The following is a 22,732-nucleotide window of genomic DNA, read 5'->3' as shown; positions in this document are numbered from 1 at the left end:
TTTCTCATTTTGAAGTCAGGAATTACTTTTAATTCATTTTTTTCTCTGTTGTGGTAAGTAGAACTCTCCTTTAAATAAAAATGATAGTATGTAGGTAGAGGTGTGTAATTTTGAGTCAGAGACCTTTAAGTAAAGCATATTCGGTATAGAAAACAAAATCCAGAAAGGAATCAAAACAAAAAGAAAAATCACCCCTAATTCTCTAACATAGAGAATATTCAAAGCAAAAAAATAGATTTTTTTTGCCTCATAATTGGGAATATTTCATATATAAATTTGCCAGGGAATACATTTTAAGGCACTTGTTGAATTATCAGCTTTGCTTTCTGGAAAACTTAAAATGTATTTTGTTAATTTCATTTAAATTTGAAAATCTTTAGCTGTACTGCTTTCTTTTTGACGAGACCCTGAAAGCGTATTTCACTTGTGAGACTACCTTTTCTATGTGACGAACTTAAATTCTTCTGTCACGCAGTTAAGTAGCGTAAGATTATTTAACAGGTCACTATATTTGAAAGGAGTAATTTAAGATGCTTGTGAATATGATCTGGGATGGCACTTATTTTATATGACTGGCTTATAAGAAAGTGCTGGTCTAGATCTATACTGTTCAGTACTGTAGGCATTAGCTACATGTGGCGAAAATATTTAAATTAAAAAAAATTTATTCAGTTGCACTAGTTACATTTCAGGTGCTCAGTGGCCACATGTGGCTAGTAGCTAACATTTTAAGTCATGTATAAAACATTTCCATCATCACAAAGTTCTCTGGACAGTGCTGATTTTAGATGCTGTTACATGAAAATAAAGAACTGAGATGAAAAGTTTTACAAAGGGGAACACCAAAGGTCACTTCAAAAATTTAAATGATCTTAGGAAATGAGGAATATTAGACTAGGCTGTTTCAGAAAACAAAACCAATAGGAAAGAGTATAGCTACCATTTAAGTGCTACCACTTAAGGTCAAGTGCTGTGTTAGCTCCTATATATTATATAATACCGATCTTGAGTGAGGTTACTGATGAAACTGAGGACCAGAGAGGTTAACTTGCTAAGCCTCACACAGCTGAAAAGAAGAGGCCTGGGTATGTCATCGCAAAGAACTATCCCACACTAGATGGAAGCTTCAAAGGTAGAATTTGCCTCAATCTTCCAAGAATATAGCTTTCCAGAGACAAGTGTGTAACTATATCATTATATCACTGTATTAGCTATATCAATATATTGGCTCTAGACTCAAGACTACTGGAATTGATTCCTGTCCTGAGGAAGGTTAAATATATTCTAAGTGTCTATGGATTAATAATACCTATGGAAAGAATGATTTGGGGAAACAAAGTGAACATTTTCGGTAGTGAACTAATCCTCATCCCTTCCTCCTGCTTAGTTGGATTCTTTTTTTTTTCTTAAAGATTTTATTTATTCATAAGAGACACAGAGATAGGCAGAGGGAAAAGCAGAGTCCCTGCAGGGAACCTGATGTGGGACTTGATCCCAGGACCCAGGGTCATGCACTGAGCTGAAGGCAGATGCTCAACCACTGAGCCACCCAGTCATCCTTCCTGCTTGGGTTCTTAATGAGGTCCTTAGTAAAAACTGCTGTATGGTTATTTTTCCTGTGTTACAGACCAAAATGTGCTTAATGTAAAGGCATGGAGCAAACAAAATAGAAGAGAATATTGGTCAAACTAGAAAAGTTCTATTCTTTTTTAAGGGGAATAGCCCTTACTAGTATTCAGCCTTTTGTTGTTGCCCTATGTAGCCTTATGTTATAGGTCCTAGAATTGTACCTCAGGTGATTACAAGTCTGTGTTTATTCATACACTTGACATTTATTCATACATTACGACTTTATTTTTGTGTACACATTTGTTTAACCGTCACTGAATTTCTAGACCAGGTTCAGGTAACTGAAGGGCCTTTATAATTAGTTTATATTGTCTAGATCCAAGGTATGCTGCAAACACAGTCTGGAGTAAAATGGGAAACAACATCTTTCTAAAGACAGGCTTAGAAATTCTAGTCCAGTAAGTTAAGATGTTTCCTTTCTCTGGTAGCAGGGCTGACTCATATCTATAAGAAAACATGGAGACAGTTCTCTAGAAGATAGTTTTATCAAATAGCAAACCTATGTACAATATATATTAATCCAAGAAGTGTTAAAAGTAGCTTAGGTAAAGATTAAGGTAATTCAGTTATTCTCTTTGATGTCTCTTGGTCCTTAAAACTGTACTTCTGTTTTCTTTCGTCTCCTCCTCCACTTCACCTCTGAAGGCTCATACAGCTGATAGCTTGATAGAAGAGTTCATCAGAAAATAACTGAATTATACTGGCTTATTGCCAGCCATTTTGTGGGAATTTTCCTTTAGTGGAATTACTCAAAGTCGTAACACTGAGCATATAATTAGCTATCATGCTAGGCACAGTACTGTTTGTATCTTTGTTGTTGGCATTCAGTACACAAGTTAAAGTTAAGAACCTGAACTACACATGCAAGAGGTATGTATAATGGGATCAATTTCTAGAACAGTTTTCAAATTCTTGAGAAGTAATATTACTTATAAAAAAAAAAAGTAAGTCAAAAAACTAACATTGCCTTAACATTTTCTAGGTAATCGTTTATATTTGAAGTTTTTTGATGATTATAAGTAAAAAAAGAATCTCACCTGGCTGCTAGGCCACCATTCACAGGTATAGCCAAGAAAACAGGGTACAGACCACCAAAGACCAGACCAACCAATCCACTCCGTGTTATGGTACAGGTTTCACAATTCAAATCACCTAGGAAATAAATCAGTTCTGAAATGATAGTCAAACATGGTTTAAAGAATGCAAGGTCATCTTAAATGTGTCACAGATACTCAATTTTTAGGCAGCAAATGCAAATCTTAAGGTATGTTGGAAGGTATAATTATATGTACAGACAACCTAAAATAGTTAGAAATATCTGATACAGGATTTTTTTTTTAAGATTTTATTTATTTATTCATGAGATACACAGAGGGAGAGAGAGGCAGAGACACAGGCAGAGGGAGAAGCAGGCTCCATGCAGGGAACCCGATGTGGGACTTGATCCCAGGACTCCAGGACGCCCTGGGCCAAAGGCAGGCGCTAAACCGCTGAGCCACCCAGGGATCCCCTGACAGAGGATTTTTAATCTCAGTCTGTACTGCTTCTACCTTTCTGCACTTGTATTGGCAAACCTGAGCTAATATTTTTCTGTCTGTAAGAAACTTTTAACCCATGGGAAGTTTTAAAAAAATAATTTGTACTTCTTTTTTTTTAATATTATATAGTGTGACTATTTTTATAGAATTCTTTTTTCATTTCTAAATTAGTGTAAGCTATATTAAAAAAAGAAAGCTAAGTTAGTAACTTATGTTTTACTCAGTCTGTTCAGTTCACTGGGTGGTAGATAGCCCTAGGTCATAAAGATTCTTTCCATACAGATGATGGGGATTCAAGCAGAATACTCCTACAGTTTAAGCCAATTTGGAACAGCACTTAAGAGAATTTAAATGGACAGTGTCTCCCATCTTACCATCACCTATGGTAATAGTATTTTTTATGTGAAATCAATAAAAAAAAATTCATAATTAGCTACAGGCATGCCTCATTTTATTGTGCTGCACTTTATTGCCCTTCACAGATAATGCATTTTTTTTTTTTTTTTTTAATTAAAGGTTTGTAGCAATCCCTTTTGAGTCAAATCTGTAGGTACCATTCCCAGCAGCATTTGCCCATTTCTGGGCAAATGTGTCTCTGTCACATTTTGGTAATTCTCATAATATTTCAGACCTTTTTATTATTTGTTATCATGATCTGTAATCAGTGATTGCCACATGCTGAAAGCTCAAGTGATGGTTAATACTTTGTAGCAATATTTTCTAAGGTATTTACATTGGTTTTTAGACATAATACTAGATACCCTTTAAACAGATGATATAGCTTATTATAAACATTTTTTATATGCCCTGGGACATAAAAAAATTCATTTGACTTTACTGTAATATCCACTGTATTGCAGTGGTCTGGCAAATCTGCAGTATCTCCCAAGGTATGTCTATACTCCGAGCACTCAGCACATACATTAAAACTATCAAAAGGAAATCAAGTCTGCATATATTCGATAATTCTCGTGTGTATATATCTAATGCTTTGAAAGATTTACTATGAAAGTCTTTTTCCCATATATATATTTTTAAAGATTTTATTCATTTATTCAACAGAGAGTGAGTGACAGCACATGAGCAGGGGCAGAGGGAGAGGGAGAAGCAGGCTTCCCTGCTGAGCAGGCTCCAACCCAGAAACCCTAGGATCATGACCTGAGCTGAAGGTAGAAGCTTAACCAACTGAGCCACCCAGGCACCCCTACCATAAGTGTTTTTGTCTTGAGGGACTTCCCGATACGTTTTTTTAAAAAAAACTAAGGCAGTCAGCATTTAAAAATATAAAGTCTGCAAATATTTCTTACTTTAAGTATTGTAGGAAAGATAGGTAAAGTACTTAGAATTGCCATGTATGTGTATTTTACTTGTAGAGAAGACTGCTAATATGAACTGCCACTTTACAAAGGCTTAGCACATTTCAGCCTTACCCATTCACTGACTATGACATGGCATATAGCTAGATACCTGATGTAAATATTGAAGGATTACTGTAAGGTGCAAATAATATACACCAAAACAAATTCTAGTGATAGTGAAATAGAATTTACCTGTATTCAAAGGTAAACTTACAAAACCTTTGTAAGATGCATGAGCCGTCAAAAACGGGATCACTGCCATTGGTAAGCCAGCAGCTATACGAGCCTGTGTCACATTTAAGATGCGTCGAAAAAGACTGTTTGCTATTAGACCACAGAGAGCAGCATTAAGTCCAATATATGCTGATCCATTTTCAAACAGATTCCTGAGTGGTGACAAAAAAACATTTTGGGAGGGTACTATGTTTTGTGAACTGTCCAACAATTGTATGTTATTAGGGCTTAGCAGGACTTTAGGAGTAACAGGATACAACATTTATCCCTTATATATAGCCCCATAAAATGAAAACCTTTAAAAATAGTGTTTTATTTTTTTTAAAGATTTATTTATTCATGAAAGACACAGAGAAAGGCAGAGACACAGCCACAGGGAGAAGCAGGCTCCCCACAGAGAGCCCGATGTGGGACTGGATCCCACGAGATCACTCCCTGAGCCAAAGGCAGACGCGCAACCGCTGAGCCACTCAGGCATCCCTAAAATAATGTTTTACATACAAATTTTTATTTTAAACCTTTTGAATTTGGTCAACACTTAAGGATAGAGTGATACATTCAGATTTTGCTAAATGTATTTTGTGATTCTGTAAAAGATTAGTATAGAAATTTTCCCCCAACTATATAATGGGGAAGAGCTTCAAAGAGTCTTACATGAATACCTCTCCTTTAGGTTCCCATAATACCCAATACTTTCCTCTCTAGCACAATAGATGATAAAGTGGTACTATCTTATCATCAATGATTTATAATGTCAGGCTTCCCCACTAGTCTTCAAGTAAATAACTTGAGGATAGTGGATACAAAGATCTAGTCATTTTGGTTTCATTAGCACCTGACACCTAAAAGGCATTCAGTAAGGTGGAGCTAATTATGTTTCCTTTCACTTTACCCTGAAGCATTAGAGTCAAGGACAGGGAAGTGGAGGAGTTACTTGCATTTACAGGATACTATATGCTAGGTACTTTACAACCTATAGAAATAAAGAATAAATTGCTGTTTGAGTTACTAAGTAGTATGGTTTTTAGCCAAGGTATGTATGAGTTTTAAAATGCATGTTCTGTGCTTTCTTTCAGAAGAAATGATACCTAAACTTAATGCTAGATACTGTACTCCAAACTCTTCAGTCTACCACTTAACTTTTTTTTTACCACCTGCCTTGCCATCTACAACACAGGCATCAGTCTCTTAAATTTTTCATTACTTATTTAGCCAGACTAGCCACACAATACCCCCCTAACCTCTATGGTTAATGCTCATCTTAAAACAGCTTTTCTAGGAATTCCTGAGTTTCCTGTATTTTATAATGCATTATTTTCCTTACCTGTCACTTTGCAATCATAATGGTGCTTGTCATTCAATCATTGAGCACCTACTACATACAGCAGACTTGATGCTGAAGTCACAAAAAATTATTTTCTACAAAAATTATTTTCTACCTTCAGTGTTCATAGTTTATTATTGGAGGATGAAAGACATGTGAACATGAGATATAACATGAGATATAACAAATCTACTGAAATGGTAATGGTATAACAAATGGTAATCTACAAGAGAGAGGTAGTTTAAAAACTTAGGGTACACAAGATAATATTTAAAAAGTTAGGAGAAAAAAAAAATAAAATAAAAAGTTAGGAGAGGGCAGCCTGGGTGGCTCAGGTTTAGTGCCGCATTCAACCCAGGGTGTGATCCTGGAGACCCAGGATGGAGTCCCATGTCAGGCTCCCTCTGCCTGTGTCTCTGCCTCTCTCCCTCTCCCTCTCTCTCTGTCTCTCATGAATAAATAAATAAAATTAAAAAATAAAATAGATACATGAATGAAACATGAACTATAAGTGGCAATGAAGTATACAGTACATATAATTACTTTGTAGATCAGAAACTGAGGTTTTTTGATAGTTTTATATACCTGAGGACTTTTCAAATAACTATTATATAAGAAAATAGGAACAGAGGAAAAGAGGGAATAAGGCAAAGATGATGAGACATTGTCATCTACCCTGTTCTGATTCCAATGTTTGAGAGCAATTTATTACCTCCAAACTAAAGCTTACTTTGCAGTTCCAGCTTACTTCCACACTGTTCCTCTCTTCTAATTTGGTGAAAGTACCAGTGATAGCGCCTGCTCTTTTCTCTTCAAAGCTGCCACCATTGACCTTATTCCTATGTTAGTCTTTCTGGCGCTCTACCTTACTTCCTGGAAACGTGGACATAGGCCCTTTTTTGCTTGAAAAGCTGTTCTGTTATCTACCTTAGGAAAACCACTAAAAGGATGTACAGTGTGTGTGTGGTGGGGGAAGAGCCATAGGATATAAACCTTATGAAATCTCACCAAGTTCTTATTGTTGCCCTTGGTTTATAGGTTCTCGTTTGTTGAGACGGTGAGTGGCGGCAAGACTGGAATTTACTCAGGACAGTAAAATAAAACCAAAATGCATTTTAAATCCTTCAAACCCTTACCACTCACCAAGATTATTATGCCAGTTTTCCTACTGGTCTTTCTTTTCTCTCCTACATTAAATCTATTTCCCAAAAGCAACTGGAATGTTCTCTAGAAATGTTAGCTGGGTCATACCGTTCCCTGCTTAAAACTCTTCCTGTTCCTTCAACCTTATGCCTATTTCCCTGGTTCCTCAGATATGATCAACTCTTTGCTATCCTATGGCTGAGGCATATGCCATCCTCTCTGCCTTAGATCTGTCCCCAAAACCCCTCCCTAGGCTGGCTTCTTTTTTTAAAATCCTTTTTGGCCTCATAATTTCTCTTTAAATGGAATCTAGTCAGAGAAGCCTTCTTGCTAAGGATGTGCACTATAGTTTACTCAATGTTGTCTTCAAAGATCAGTATGATTCCTATATAGCTTTTTCTATTTAATGATAGAGATCTTTTAGCCATGATCCCATTTCTCTGGCACTCCTTGTCTAGTTACGTGTGTTATATGGCACTCTCTTGGACTGTTAGACGTAATAATAGAAATGAACTGACAAGACAATTTAAAAGCTATTTTAAAGGTCTGTTATTTAGATGAGTTCATAAATGTTCACATTTTTTTTTAAAGATTTATTTATTCAGAGAGAGCGAAGAGAGAGAGGCAGAGACACAGGCAGAGGGAGAAGCAGGCTCCATGCAGGAAGCCCCATGCGGGACTCGATCCTGGGTCTCCAGGATCACACCCCAGGCTGCTGGTGGCGCTAAACCGCTGCACCACAAGGGCTGCCCTAAATGTTCACATTTAACAATACTCGAAGCCAAATGGAAAAACTGAGAATGATCATATAATTAAATCCAAAGATATCAATTCTAGCCTTGACCACAAGCAAAATAGTTAATCTCTTTTGGTCTCTCAGTTTTTTTCAATAAGGCAGAAAAAGAGCTCGGTTTCTTTCTGATGTCCTATGTTTATATTTAAACCAAATAAATGTGAGATAATGAACCAATTATGAAAATCCACCTGGTAAAAAATATTTTTAAACTAAGAAGGGATCTTACCTTTCTGCTTCTGGGAGTTGGCTAATTTTTCTGGTTATGATATTGAAAATTAAGTTTTCCTTGGCAGTATCATGTGGTTCATGATTTTCCATCTTGAGCCTTAAATTAAAATATCTTTCAATAATATATATCTATAGAAAAAACAACAAAATGGCTTATAAAAAGCTTTCTAAATACCATAAATATTTAATTTAAAAATTAGCTATAGTTTGATTCATAATCTGAAAAATCAATGCATATACATCATACAAAAAAAAATACATTCTAAGTGAAATAGAAACCAGACATGCAAAACAACCCATAAAGCTTCTAAGAAATAAAGAATATCTTTATAACCCTTAAACATATTTCTTAATTTGCAAATAGCACTGAACATAAAACTAATATTAATATTAGTCAATAGTTAATATTGATCAATAGATACTATAAAGATCTATATAAAGCCAGAGTGGGAGAAAATGTCTGCAATGTAACTGACAAAGGAGCAGTTAGTACCCAGAAAATGAAGAAATGCATATCAAGAAAAAGGCAAACAACTCAACAGAAAAACTGGCAAAAGGTTTGAACAGGTACTTTCACAAAGAAGGAAGCAAACAGCCAATAAACACGAAAATATGCTTAACCTCATTATAATCGGGGAAAAAAATTAAAAACAGTGACAGGTTAGGTAAATTAAAACCTAACAATTTCAGTTACTGGCAAAAATGTGGGGTAACAAACTCATGAGCTGCTGGTAGACATGTACATGGTACTCATTTTGCGTACAACTACTTTGGAAAAAGAAAGAGTTGGGTATTATTTAGTAGGTAGAAGAAACATTACCAGTTTCACTTATAGGTATACCCTAAAGTAGAAATTAGCAAACTTTTCAAAAGGGCCACACATAATAAATATTTTAGACTTTGCAGGACACATACGGTTTTTGTCAAAAAGGACGGGAGTTCCTTGATCCTTGCATGGGATGGTGAATTGGGAGCATTAAGCTCATCAAGCAAGATTTCAGGGTAGCAAAGTTAAGAAAAGCAAAAGTTCAGAAATAACAGCAAAATACAACATAGTTTTATGAAATCAGATTTTCGTGATTTGTTATCCATTTGCTACAAGATTAATTTACAACACTGATTTACTGCTGGGTACCAGATCATTTGGAACATGTTAAGTGAACTGAAGTTTCATATCCTTAGATTTAATAAATACAATGAAGACTTAAAAATTTACATCTAGGTTCTGGGACTCAGACTTCTTGATGGACTTGGTTACAATACTATGAGAGATACAGTATCTGCTGCCCCCTGCAGGAGCTTTGAATGATTCTGTTCATGTTTGGAATGCGTGTAGAAATACATAAATTCAGTATACAAAGAGAAAGTGTACAGTGTGCATGTCTGAAATAAAAGTTATTTCCTCAGAAAGTCCTGCCTAATGTTATCAGTTTATATTTTATGCTCTGCATACTGGTGAGGTTCCAAGTTCTAGGAACTAGCCATTTCTAGGGTGTAGTTTTTAAGTCTCCCTAATTCAGTAGAAGTTTCACATGGCAGCCTGCAGTAAGACGTCGTGTCTCGTATTAATAAATCCTAATCCAAGACAATGCCACCTTTAAATACCACAAACATTTCCAAAGGCTTTTTTTGCATTAGCTCTCTTTGTCCCTCAGGTTAACTCTCAGGCGAGGCGTCAACTGGGTCCTCTGAAAATGGTTAGGCCAAGGTCATCCTGGATACTGGCAGTAAAACTGGGGTTAAATTCAAGCGCAGGCGTTTATTTTTCCTCTTGGCTTAACGTAAAGGTAAGATGTAGGGCGTGAAGCGACGAGACGGTAGAGCGCCCTCCCCTCCCCCACCTCCGACCCAGTCCCGGGGTCTCGTTCCCGCACTGCCCGCGACCAGCCTGTCGCCGCGCGGTGCTTCTCCAGGTGTGCGGGCACCTCTGCGCGCTTTCCCCCGGAATGCCAGTACCTTAGGCTTCCCTCTCGGCAGTCGGTGCCTCCGCCAGTCCTGCTCCGCCCGCTCGGGGCTCACTCCAACCTCCGCTCAGCTCGCCCGAGCGCAGCCATCTTTGGCGCGCACGTGACCCGGTGGAGCGCGCGGGCCGGTCGGGCTCCCCGGATGCCGCTGGCCGCGGGCGCCGCTTCCTGGGCTGCGGAGTGAGGGGTTCGGTCGGCGCGCAGCGGGGGCCTCACGACCAATGCCCGCCTTCCGGGACGGAGCCTGTGGAAATGGAAATTTGGGGTTCCTGCTCCTTTCACTGAAAACCCGCCTCATTACCTCAGCTTCTGGCCAGCGGAGTCTACCTCGTGTGTGGGCGTGGGGTATATGGAACCGCACGGCCCCTGGCCGCAGGATGGGTATACTCAGTTAAAAAGAAGTAAAAAAAAAAAAAAAAAAAAAAAAAAAATTTTTTTTAAAGATTTTTATTTGTTCATGAGAGACAGAGAGGGGCAGAGGGAGAAGCAGGCTCCCCGTGGGGAGCCCGACGCGGACTCGACCCCAGGACTGTCGGGTCACGCCCTGAGCCCGAGGCGGACGCTCAACCGCTGCGCCACCCAGCTGTCCCCCAGGGATGGAGCCGAGATTGCGTTGTGGTTTTCTATTCTCCCGTGCACCTCAAGCTCCCTGTGCTGTGTTACCATCTGGGAATTACCCTGCCGCAATCTGAGGCCCTCAAGAGCGAGCAAGAGCTTTTTCTGAGGACCCCTCGTGCCTGCAGAGCCCTGCTTATAGGAACAGGGTTGGGTGAAAGTGGTGAAGGAAAAACAAGAGAGCGAGGGAGTTAGTGGCTTCCTAAGTCAGAACAATTGAGAACCAAAGTTTTGGAACGAGCGTCAGTTCTCATCCCCACAGCTTCTTTTCTCGTCTATAAAACAGGAGGGGAAATAACACTCTCCTTGTTTAGTTTGTAAAGTTGTGAGGATCCTAAAAGTGCCGCTAACAAGGTTGCCTTGGAAATCACTGAGCTTTATCAAGGAGAAAGTGCTATTCAAGATAAAGGAGGAATTTTCACTGGCGAGGTGAGCAGAAGAGCCCTCAAAACCCCTTTGGCTGTGAGGAATGTAGCCAATGTCAAATCATCGCCTGTCCGTATAAAGCATCCTCAGATTCCAAGGCAGAAAGTCAGCCTGTGCTCCAACTGGAAAGTTTCCCAGGTAAATGCAGGGACAGTTTGCGCATGTGAATACTTGTTTCCATTTCATATGCTTTTTCCAATTTAATTTTTAATTATTTGAAGCTAATTTTGAAATTTATAAATGTTCTTTGTACAGTATCTATAGCATGCCATCCTGAAATAATAAAAGCAATTTAGAATATTGAGATTTTATAAAAATCAGTTCTTCACAAGACAAATGTCTGTTTCATCTAAGTTCTCAAAGTATTAGTTTAAGATTTTCACGATATTTCCTTATTAGCCTATAAAACCTGTAGAATCTGTAATGAGGCCACATCTCTCTTAATATCTGTCATTTATCTTCTCTTATTTAGTGTCTGATCAGTTCGGTTAATGGTCTGATTTTTTTCAAGTAACCAAGGTTTTTTTTTTTCATTGCTTTTTTTCCCCTCTTGTTTTCTGTCTTCGATTTGATTATTTTCTACTCTGATCTATATTATTTGTTTTCTTTTTCCTGCCTGGGATTTAAGTAGCTCCTCTATTTGTAATTTCTTTCTTTCTTTTTTTTCTTTAAAGATTTTATTTATTTATTCAGGAGAGACATACAGACAGAGGCAGAGACATAGGTAGAGAAGCAGGCTCCCTGCGGAGACCCGATGCCAGGTCCACGCCTTGAGCTAAAGACAGATGCTCAACTGCTGAACCACCCGGGTGTCCCTATTTGTAATTTCTTAAGGAAGAAGCTGAGGTCGTTTGATATGAGATCTTTCCCCTCCCTTAAAATACTTGTTTAGTGCTATGAATTTCCCTCCAACTACGGTTTTAACTGTGTCCTACAGATTTTGAAATGTTTATTATTTGGATTTGGTTCAAAACACTTTCTAGTTTCTTTCTTTTTTTTTTTTTTTTCACTTTCTAGTTTCTCTTGCTTTTTTCTTTGTCCCATGAGTTTTTTAGAAGTGTATTAGTTTTCTAATAGCTCCAATTTTCTGGGTACCTTTCTGTTACAGATTTCTAATTCAGTTACATTGTGGTCACAGAATATAGTTTGTATGATTCAAGTCCTTTAAAATTTATTGATATTTATAGCCCAGATTCTGGTCCATGTTGACAGACATTCCATGTATTATATGTATATATATATATTTTAAGATTCTATTTATTTATTCATGAGAGACACAGAGAGAGACACAGAGACACAGGCAGAGAGAGAAGCAGGGTCCATGCAGGGAGCCCGATGTGGGACTCGATCCTGGGTCTCCAGGAGCATGCCCTGGTCCAAAGGCAGGTGCTAAACTGCTGAGGCATCCAGCGATCCCCTCCATGTACAATATAAATGAATTTATATGCTGCTGCTGTTGTGCCAAGTGTTCTGAAACATCAGTATCTCAAGTTGGTTGATAGCATTGTTTAAGACTTTTTTTTTTTAAGACTTCTTTTTTAATCCCTTCTGAATTGCTATCAACTTGTTCTATCAATTACTGAGAGGTTGTTGAAATCTCCAGCTATTATGGAAATTTTCCATATTTCTCCTTTCACTTTATCAGCTTTTGCTTCATTTATTTTGAAGCTCCACATGAAATGAATAAACATTTAGGATAAACTGATAACTATGATTATGAAATAATCTAAATTCTTGGTAATATCTTTTGCGTTGCAATTTAGTTTGTCTGGTATTAATATAACCACTACAATAGCTTTTTTTAAAAAAATTTTATTTATTTGTGATAGTCGCACACACACACACAGAGGGGCAGAGACATAGGCAGAGGGAGAAGCAGGCTCCATGCACCCGGAGCCCAACGTGGGATTCGATCTCGGGTTTCCAGGATTGCGCCCCGGGCCAAAGGCAGGCGCTAAACCGCTGCACCACCCAGGGATCCCTACAATAGCTTTTTAAAATTAGTATTAATATGACATAGCTTTTCCCATCGTTTTATTTTTAACCTACTTCTGTCTTTATATTTAATGCAAGCTTTTTAAAAAAAATTTTTTTTTTAAATTTATTTATGATAGTCACACACAGAGAGAGAGGCAGAGACATAGGCAGAGGGAGAAGTAGACTTCCTGTAGGGAGCCAGATATAGGCTCGATCCCATTTTTATTTTTATTTATTTATTTTTTATTTATTTATTTTTTATTTTTTTAAAGATTTATTTATTTATTCATGATAGACATAGAGAGAGAGAGGCAGAGACACAGGCAGAGGGAGAAGCAGGCTCCATGCCGGGAGCCCGACGCGGGACTCGATCCCGAGACTCCAGGATCGCGCCCCGGGCCAAAGGCAGGCGCGAAACCACTGAGCCACCCAGGGATCCCCTTTTTATTTATTTTTTAAAGATTTATTTATTTATTCATGAGAGACGACGGGGCGGGGGGGTGGGTGTGGGTGCAGAGACACAGGCAGAGGGAGAAGCAGGCTCCATGCAGGGAGCCTGATGTGGACTCGATCCTGGGACTCCAGTACCATGCCCCGGCCTGAAGGCAGGTGCCAAACCGCTGAGCTACCCAGGGATCCCCATCGGTCCCATTTTTAAATGAATGGTTCAGTAATGTTAAGTATATTCATAGTGTTATGCAACAGATATCTATAACTTTTCTTCTTGCAGTATTGAAACTTTACCCATTAAATCCTCTCTACTCCCTGCCCCTGCCCCCCCCCCCCCCCCCCCAGCCTTTGGTAACCACCTTTCTACTTTCTTGCTTCTATGGGTTTGGCTACTTTAGACACTTTGTATGAGTAGAATCATACGTTATTTGTTCTTTTGTGACTGACTTATTTAAATGTTCAACCATTTTATAGCATGTTATAGGATTTCTTGCCTTAAAAAAAAAAAGATTTCATTTATTTGACAGAGTGAGAGAGAGATAAACCGCATGAGCACAAGCAGGGGGAGAGGCAGAGGGAGGGGGAGAAGTAGGTTGCCTGCTGAGCAAGGAACCCCACCTGAGGCCAGGACCCTGGGATCATGACCTGAGCCGAAGGCAGACACTTAACTGACCGAGCCACACAGGCACCCCAGATTTCCTGCTTTTTAAAGGATGCATAATATTCTAGCATATGTATATACCACATTTTCTTTTTCTTTCTTTTTTTTTAATACCACATTTTCTTTATCCATTTATTCATTTGTGAAGATTTGGATTGCTTCTATCACTTGGCTACTGTGAGTAATGCTGCAATGAACATGGGTGTGCAAATATCATTTCAAGACTCTCCTTTGAATGCTATTGGGTTCATATACCCAGAAGTGAGATTGTTGGATCATATGGTATTTCTATTTTACTTTTTTTGAGGAATCTACATACTATTTTCCATGATGGCTACACCATTTTACACTATAGGGCACAAGTGTTCCAACTTCTCCATTTCCTCACCAGCACTTATTTTCTGTTCTTTTGATAGTTGCCATCCCAGTGGGTATGAGAGGATGTCTATGAGTGATTTTGATTTGCATATTCCTAATGATTAGTGATGTTGAGCATCTTTTTTATGCTTCTTGGCTATTTGTGTATATTCTGTATAAAAATGTCTATTCAAGTTCTTTGTCCATATCTTTTTTTTTTAGAATAACAAAAAATATTTTGCTAAAACATAAGATTTACAGAAGTTTCCAGACAAGCCATACAAAATGGTCACAAGCTTTTTCTTGAAGGAAGGATTCTACACTTGACAGCAAAGTCACAAAGTTATTAGTGAGGGCTGTGATGTTTGTTTAATGTTCCCATTTTGGTTCAAACAATCAAGCTTGTCCATCTACAGCGTCTAAATAAAGTTAGACTTGGCTAGAGAGCATATTCTAAAGAACTGGTTAGCTGCTTTTTTTTTTTTTTTAAGATTTTATTTATTTATTCATGAGATACACACAGAGAGAGATAGAGAGCGGCAGAGACACAGGCAGAGGGATAAGCAGGCTCCATGCAGGGAATCCGATGCGGGACTTGATCCTGGGTCTCCAGGATCATACTCTGGTCTGAAGGCAGCGCTAAACCGCTGAGCCACCCAGGCTGCCGTAGCTGCTTTTAACCGATGCAATTAGATCACCATAAAAAGCGGGAAAGGAGCCCATAAAATTAAAATAAAACTACCTCTCCCCCTCAAAAATAATAATAAAGAAAAACACCCACACCCCTGCAGCTAACCCTGACAACTACCTTCATTCACAGTGCTTTATACTTAAACCATGATAGGGGAAATGAATAAAAGCAGAGGGGCCACTGCTTTTAAATGTTTCCCAACAATCCAGATGGTACTTCTAGCCTCTGTTTATGGTTTACAACAGTGAATTAGGACAAGACATAGATTTGCTAATGTGCATTTAATCACTAAAGGACTGAAGATGTCTGGGCTTTTATTCTGTAATGTTTCTAGGACTGTGTCCATTAAATAATGCAAACAAAAAAGGAAGAAGTCTTGGCAGAACAGAAGTGATGCACACTTGATCAGATCGATTTTAAATATTATTCATGGCATTATAGCCTAGTCCATGCTCTAGCTGTTTCTATGGCTTGAGCTTCGCTGGTCTTCCACTGCTCTGTTACATCATTTGCTAACGGATCATCTGGATTGGGAGCACTTAACAAAGCCTGGATCGATAGCAGAACTGTGTGGATCTGCAGTGCTGGGGACCACTTATCTTTCAAAATATCTAAACATATTCTTCCCAACTTGTCTACATTAGGATGATAAATTTTGGTCATGAAACGTACTTTAGGGGCTGCCGTCGGGTATTCTTCTGGAAGGAATAGTTCAAGTTTAAAAGTCCCTCCCTCACAGGGGGAATCCTGGGGGCCAGCAATGACCACATGAAAATAACGGACGTTGCTCTCATCTGGTTCTGCTTTAATGCCAGGAACTGGTTCTGCCAGCAAACGCTGGGTTTCCTTGATAATCCTGCAGGGCAGCCCGGCCATCTTGTCAGATCCTGAGTTCGGCCTCTGGTCTCGACTCTCCTTTTGTCCATATCCTAATTGGATTTATTTGTTGTTGTGTTGTAGAAGTTTCCTATATATTCTGGATTAACCTCCTATCAACATATGTGATTTGCAAATATTTTCTCCCGTTCCGGGGTTGCCTTTTTATTCTGTTAACTATTTCATTGACATGTAGAAGATTTTAATTTTCCTATACTTCCATTTATCTATTTTTTATTTCGTTGCCTGTACTTTTGATGTTATAGCCAAGAAATCATTGCCAAACACAATATACTGAAGTGTTTTTCTATGTCTGCTTCTAGGAGTTGTATAGTTTTGGGTCTTATATTAGGTCTTTAATCACTTTGAGCTAGTCGTGGATATGGAGTATAGAAAAGATTCAAATTACAGTTTGCTAGTATTTTGTTTAGGATCTTTGTATCAATATTAATCAAGAATATTGCTCTATGGGTTTCTTTTCTGGGATCTTTAACTTTCTTGGTTTTGATTTCAGGGTAATGCTTTAACGCTGGCATAATAAAGTAACTTGGGGAGTATTCTATCCTAAATTCATAAGCAGAATTTGAGAAGAATTGGTATTAATTCCTTAAATGTTTGGTACAATTCTTCAGTGAAGCCATTTGGTTCTAAGCTTTTCTTTTTTGGGAACTTTTTAATTACAGCTTCAATCTCCTAACTAGGTATAAGTCTGTTCAGATTTTTATTTTTATTTTATTTTTTTATGATTCAGTCTTGTTGGGTTAGATGTTTCTAGGAATTTGTCCATTTCTTCTATATTATCCTATTATTGGCATATAATTATTCATAGTAATCTCTTATGACCCTTTTTTATTTCTGGGACATCGGTTGTAAGATCCCTGCTTTCATTTCTAAGCTTAGCTATTTGAGTCTTCTTTCTTATTTTCTTAGTTATTTTAACATCTGGTCATCCGCCAGATTCAGAAAGAGGACCTCAGGAAATTCTACAAGGGTAAGAAGTACAAGCCACGGGATGTGCAGCCCAAGAAGACATGTGCCATGCACTGTGACTGAACAAGCACCAGGAGAACCTGAAGACCAAGAAGCAGCAGCAGCAGGAGCGGCTACACTCGCTGCAGAAGTATCTGGTCAAACTTTTTTTTTTTTTGTCAAACTTTTTCCTAACGGATTTGCTGCCAGATGCAGATATGAAAACCACCACTAAACCTAAACCAAAATGGGAAAGGAAAAGACTCACATCAACATCATCATCATTGGACGTATAGATTTGAGCAAGTCTACCACTACTGGTCATCTAATCTATAAATGTGGTGGGATCGAAAAAGAACTATTGAAAAATTTGAGAAGGAGGCTACTGATACAGGAAAGGGCTCCTTCAAGTATGCCTGAGTCTTGGGTAATCTAAAAACTGAATCTGAACATGGTATCACTGTTGATATCTCCCCGTGGAAATTTGAGACCAGCAAGTATTACATGACCATCATTGATGCCCCAGGACACAGAGACTTTATAAAAAACATGATTACAGGCACATCTCAGACTGATTGTGCTGTCTTGATTGTTGCTGCTGGTGTTGATGAATTTGAAGTGGGTATCTCCAAGAGGGGGCAGACTTATGAGCATGGCCTTCTGGCTTACGCACTGGGTGTAAAACAACTAATTGTTCATGTAAACGAAACAGATTCTACTGAGCCACCCTACAGCCAGAAGACATACAAGGAAACCGTTAAGGATGTCAGGATCTACATTAAGAAAATTGGCTACAACCCCAACAGAGTAGCATTTGTGCCAGGTTCTGGTTGGAATGGTGATAACATGTTGGAGCCAAGTGCTAACATGCCTTGGTTCAAGGGATGGGAAATCATGTGTAAAGATGGGAATGACAGTGGAGCCACCCTGCTTGAAGCTCTATTGCATTCTGCCACCAGCTCATCCCACTGATAGGCCCTTGCATCTACCTCTTCAGGATGTCTACAAAATTGGTGGTATTGTTACTGTCCCTGTGAGCCGAATGGAGACTGGTGTTCTTAAACCTGGCATGGTGGTCAACTTTGCTCAAGTCAGTGTCACACCTTTGCATTTCAAAGTGTGTTGAAATGCACCATGAAACTTTGAGTGAGGCTCTTCCTGGGGACAATGTTGGCTTCAGTGTCAAGAATGTATCTGTCAAAGATGTTCATCATGGCAGTGTGGCTGGTGATAGCAAAAATGATCCACCAGTGGAAGCAGCTGGCTTCATGGTTCAGGTGATTATCCTGAACCATCCAGACCAAATAAGTGCTGGATATACACCAGTAATGGATTGTCATACAGCCCATTGCTTGCAAGTTTGCCGGGCTGGAGGAGAAGATAGATCATCATTCTGGACAAAAGCTGGAAGATGGTCCCAAGTTCTTGAAATCTGGTAATGCTGCCACTGTTGATATGGTTCCTGGCAAGTGTATGTGTGTTGAGAGCTTCTCTGACTATCCTCCTCTCGCCCATTTTGCTGTTCATGACATGAGACGGAGAGTCACTGTGGGTGTCATCAAAGCAGTGGACAAAGAAGGCATCTGGAGCTCGCAAGGTCACCAAGTCCACCCAGAAAGCTCAGAAGGCTAAATGAATATAATATCGAATACCTGCCACCCCAGTGTTAATCAGTGGTGGAAGAACAGTCTGAGGCCTCTTTGTATCAATTGGCCATTTGAGATTATTAGTGAAAGACTGGTTGATGATAACAATGCATTGTAAAACCTTCAGAAGCAAAGAGAATGTTTTGTGGACCATTTGTTTTTGTGTGTGTGTGTGTGTGTGGCAGTTTTAAGTTATTAATTTTTAAAATAAGTAGTTTTGGGCAGCCTGGGTGGCTTAGTAGTTTAGTGCCGCCTTCGGCCCAGGTCGTGGAGACCCGGGATCAAGTCCCACGTCGGGCTCCCTGCATGAAGCCTGCTTCTCCCTCTGTCTGTATCTCTGCCTTTTTCTCTCTATCATGAATAAATAAATAAAATCTTTAAAAAAATAAAATAAAATAAGTAGTTTTTAATAGAAACAACTTGACCAAAAACCTGCCACAGAATTTTGAAACGCATTAAAACAGAAGTTTAATGAGAAAAAAAAAAAGTATCTAGTCGAGGCTGGAATATAGGCATCAATAAAACATCAATAAAACAAACTTGAAAAAAAATAGAACTATCATATGGTCTGAAAATTCCACTTCTGGATATTTTTCTGAAAGAAACAAAAACACTATCTCCCAAAGATATATGCAATTCCGTGTTCTTTACAGCACTTCATAATAACTAAGACATGGACTCAACCTAAATGTTTATTGATAGATGAATGGATGAAGAAAATGTAATATATATAGACAATGGAACATTATTCAGCCACAAAAAGAAGGAAATCTTGCTATTTTTGACAACATGGATGGACCTTGAGGGCATTACGCTAAGTGAAATAAGTCAGACAAAGAAAGACAAATACTATTGATCTCACTTATATGCGGTATCTAAAAACAAACAAGCAACAACAAAACCAACTCAATGATACAAATGATGGATTGGTAGTTTTCAGAGGTGGGGGATAAAGGATGGGTGAAATGGTGAAGGTGGTCAAAAGGTACAAGATAGATATAAATAAGTAGGTCCTGGGGATATAATGTACAGCATGGTGACTACAGTTAATAACACTATATTGTATATTTGAAAGTGGCTAAGACAGCAAATCTTGAAAGTTCTCACCACAGGAAAAGATGTTTGTAATTATGTGTGGTGAAAAATGTTAATTAGGCTTACTGTGATCATTTGAAATATACACATATATTGAATCATTATGTCATACACCTGAAACTAATATGTTATGTTAATTATATCTCAATTATAAAGAATCCAAAATATAAATACTTAAAAATAATTAAAACTTTGTATTTTATAAAAAGAATCTGTTAAATGGGCATTTTTATGTGTGAAAAAAAATCAAGGGAACTGTATGACAGTCAGCTGTGGTCGACTTATTAATTTGCTTGCATGACTAGCTATAGAAAGGGTGTGGAGTCAAAACAGTTAGGGCTTGCAGTTTGACACACTCCACATGCAGGAGGGCATGTAGGAGGGCCAATAGTGGACTGCCTCTTCTGACCCTGATGTCAATTGAGTCTAAACATAGTAAGAGGGATTTGGTTTATAGTAAAATGAATATATTTGAATTATAATTTGAATTTTAAGTTATGCCTAAATATAACATATATTTGAGTAATTTAAAAGATGCATTGTTTAGTTTCCACATATTTGTGGATTGCCTTGTTTTTCTTCTCTTTCTAATTTCATTTCATTGTGGTTAGAGAAGATGCTTTGAATGATTTGAATCTTCTTAAATTTTTAAGACTTGTTTTGTGGTCTAACATGTCTCTCTTAAGGGAATGTTCTATACTTTGATTCTCTTTTCATTTCTCTTTGTGTATATTATATGGTTATTTTCTTTGTGATTACCATTGCAATAACAGGAAACATTTTAAAGTTATAACAATCTATTTTAAGCTGATCACTTAAGTATGATAATCACTTCAGTTGTGTGTAAAATCCACTCCTTTACATCTTCACTTTTCCTGCTATATGTTATTAATGATATACGTTACATCTTTTTATATTTCATATTCATCAACATACATATTATAGCTTTTTTTTTTTAATTTTTATCTATTTATGATAGTTACAGAGAGAGAAAGAGAGGCAGAGACATAGGCAGAGGTAGAAGCAGGCTCCATGCACCGGGAGCCCGATGTGGGATTCGATCCCGGGTCTCCAGGATCGCGCCCTGGGCCAAAGACAGGCGCCAAACCACTGCGCCACCCAGGGATCCCTTTGTTTTTGTTTCTTAAATTCTATACTGGATTGTAAAGTGATTTGCATATATACATTATCATACATCAAGCTTGTATATTTGTCTAAATATTTACCTTTACCAGGGAGTTTTCCATTTTTTATTTTTTATTTTTATTTTTTTTAGTTTTCCATTTTTATATGGTTTTGTGTTAGTGTTTTTTTTGTTTTTGTCTTTTATTTTTTTAAATATTTTTTTAAAAAGATTATTTATTTATTCATGAGAGACACAGAGAGAGAGGCAGAGACATAGGGCAGAGGGAGAAGCAGGCTCCCTGCAGGGAGCCTGATGTGGGACTTGGTCCTGGGACTTTAGGATCACATCCTAAGCCAAAGGCAGATGCTCAACCACTGAGCCAGGCAGGTGTCCCTTTTTAAAGATTTATTCATTTATTTTAGAGAGAAAGGGAGAGAGAGAGCATGAGCAGAAGGAGGGACAGAGAGAGAGAGAGAATCCTGAAGCAGACACCCCACTCAGTGGGGTTGCCTGTTGTGGGGCTCAATCTCACAATCCTGAGATCATGACCTGAGCTGAAATCAAGTTGGTTGCTTAGACTGAACCACTCTTGTACCCCTGTGTTACTGTTTATAGTACTTTTGCTTCAATTTGAAGGATTCCCTTCAGAATATCTTATAGGGCAAGTCTATTGGTGATGAGCTCCTTGAACTTTTGTTTATCTGACAAATTCTTAATTTCTCTTTTGTTTTTGAAGGACAGTTTTTCTGGATATAATATCCTTGGTTGGCATTTTTTCTTTCAGTACTTTGAATATGTCATCCTATTCCCTTCTATCTTACAAGATTTCCACTGAGAAATCTGCCAACAATCTAGTAGTAGCTTTTTTGTATGTAACAATTGCTTTCCTCCCACTTTCGAGATTCTCTGTTCATGACTTTTGACAGTTTATGATACCTGTTGGTTGGCAAACTGGCTTCTGTATATGAAGGGCAAGCAGAGACCAAAGCAAGAGGCAAATCAGTCCAAATTGGTAGAAGGTTTAATAAAGAACTTACATACAAGGTTTGTCTTGGGTGGCCACAAGACAAATTGATCTCTGTCCTCAACCACCAGAAACTTGACTGGGTTCAGTCACATACACTGTCCAGATGGTCTCAATAACACATTGCTCTCTCAAGGCTGTGTCCTTGAAGACCGCTCCCTCTATGAGGATGGTAGACAGAATGTATATTCAAGGAGCCTCCAATTGCCCAGGTCCAACTTGCAGGTCAACTGGTGGTCACATTTTCTTGATTACCTCCAACAGTTTCTCTCATTGTAAATCCCTTTGGATTTTTCCTAATTAGAGTTCATTAAGCTTCTTGTATGCCTGCTCTTTTCTCAGATTTTGGAAGAGTTTGGCCCTTATTTCTTCAAATAGTTTCTCTTCCTTATCATTCGGGACTCACATAGTGCATACATGGTTCCGTTTGATGATGTTCCAAAAGTGCCTTAGGCTTGCTTCATTTTTCTTCATTTTTTTTTTCTTTTTGCTCCTCTGCCACAATAATTTCAAAAGTCCTGTCTTTAGAGAAAATGAGTGAAAATATCAGTGTGGATGACAGAACATGAGAGACTCCTAACTCTGGGAAATGAACAAGGGGTAGT

General features: G+C 38.3%; 2 protein-coding genes and 2 pseudogenes across 4 annotated transcripts in view; 2 read left to right on the top strand and 2 right to left on the bottom strand.

Moving 5' to 3' along the window:
- Positions 1–1,831: 1,831 nt before the first annotated feature.
- TMEM126A (transmembrane protein 126A) lies at positions 1,832–10,368 on the bottom strand. 2 transcript variants are annotated; one of them, XM_077867291.1, is made up of 5 exons: positions 10,207–10,368; positions 8,249–8,347; positions 4,718–4,911; positions 2,667–2,781; positions 1,832–2,073 (listed from the first exon to the last, which is right to left on the bottom strand). In XM_077867291.1, the coding sequence occupies exons 2-5, from the start codon at positions 8,338–8,340 to the stop codon at positions 1,881–1,883; spliced, it is 594 nt and encodes a 197-aa protein (XP_077723417.1). In that variant the 5' UTR covers positions 8,341–8,347; positions 10,207–10,368; the 3' UTR covers positions 1,832–1,880. The 2 variants fall into 2 exon arrangements, with proteins under 2 accessions (XP_077723417.1, XP_077723416.1); XM_077867290.1 differs by having other exon boundaries at positions 8,249–8,379; positions 10,207–10,363.
- An 889-nt stretch (positions 10,369–11,257) lies between these two features.
- On the top strand, positions 11,258–21,127 carry LOC144294991 (elongation factor 1-alpha 1 pseudogene; annotated as a pseudogene). The gene is made up of 2 exons (XR_013362333.1): positions 11,258–11,393; positions 17,198–21,127. The product of XR_013362333.1 is annotated as an elongation factor 1-alpha 1 pseudogene (transcript).
- Positions 11,262–22,732, top strand: part of DLG2 (discs large MAGUK scaffold protein 2) — a 1,979,996-nt gene continuing 1,968,525 nt past the window's right edge. Inside the window, exon 1 of the mRNA XM_077867259.1 lies at positions 11,262–11,393. The gene's annotated coding sequence lies outside the window, so the exon portion shown is untranslated. The remainder of the gene's footprint in view (positions 11,394–22,732) is intronic.
- LOC144295489 (ubiquitin-conjugating enzyme E2 N pseudogene) lies at positions 15,800–16,333 on the bottom strand (annotated as a pseudogene).

This window comes from Canis aureus, chromosome 23 (assembly GCF_053574225.1).
Source record: "Canis aureus isolate CA01 chromosome 23, VMU_Caureus_v.1.0, whole genome shotgun sequence".
NCBI lineage: Eukaryota > Metazoa > Chordata > Mammalia > Carnivora > Canidae > Canis > Canis aureus.
This window is presented reverse-complemented; position numbering and strand designations above follow the sequence as displayed.

What these genes read in the sequence shown, in the direction of transcription:
- TMEM126A (XM_077867291.1), bottom strand. Translation starts at nt 8,340, where the DNA reads ATGGAAAATCATGAACCACATGATACTGCCAAGGAAAACTTAATTTTC. An exon ending in CAACTCCCAGAAGCAGAAAG is followed by an intron (nt 4,912 to 8,248) that starts GTAAGATCCCTT and finishes GTCACCACTCAG; the next exon opens with GAATCTGTTTGAAAATGGAT. An exon ending in AAGTTTACCTTTGAATACAG is followed by an intron (nt 2,782 to 4,717) that starts GTAAATTCTATT and finishes TTTATTTCCTAG; the next exon opens with GTGATTTGAATTGTGAAACC.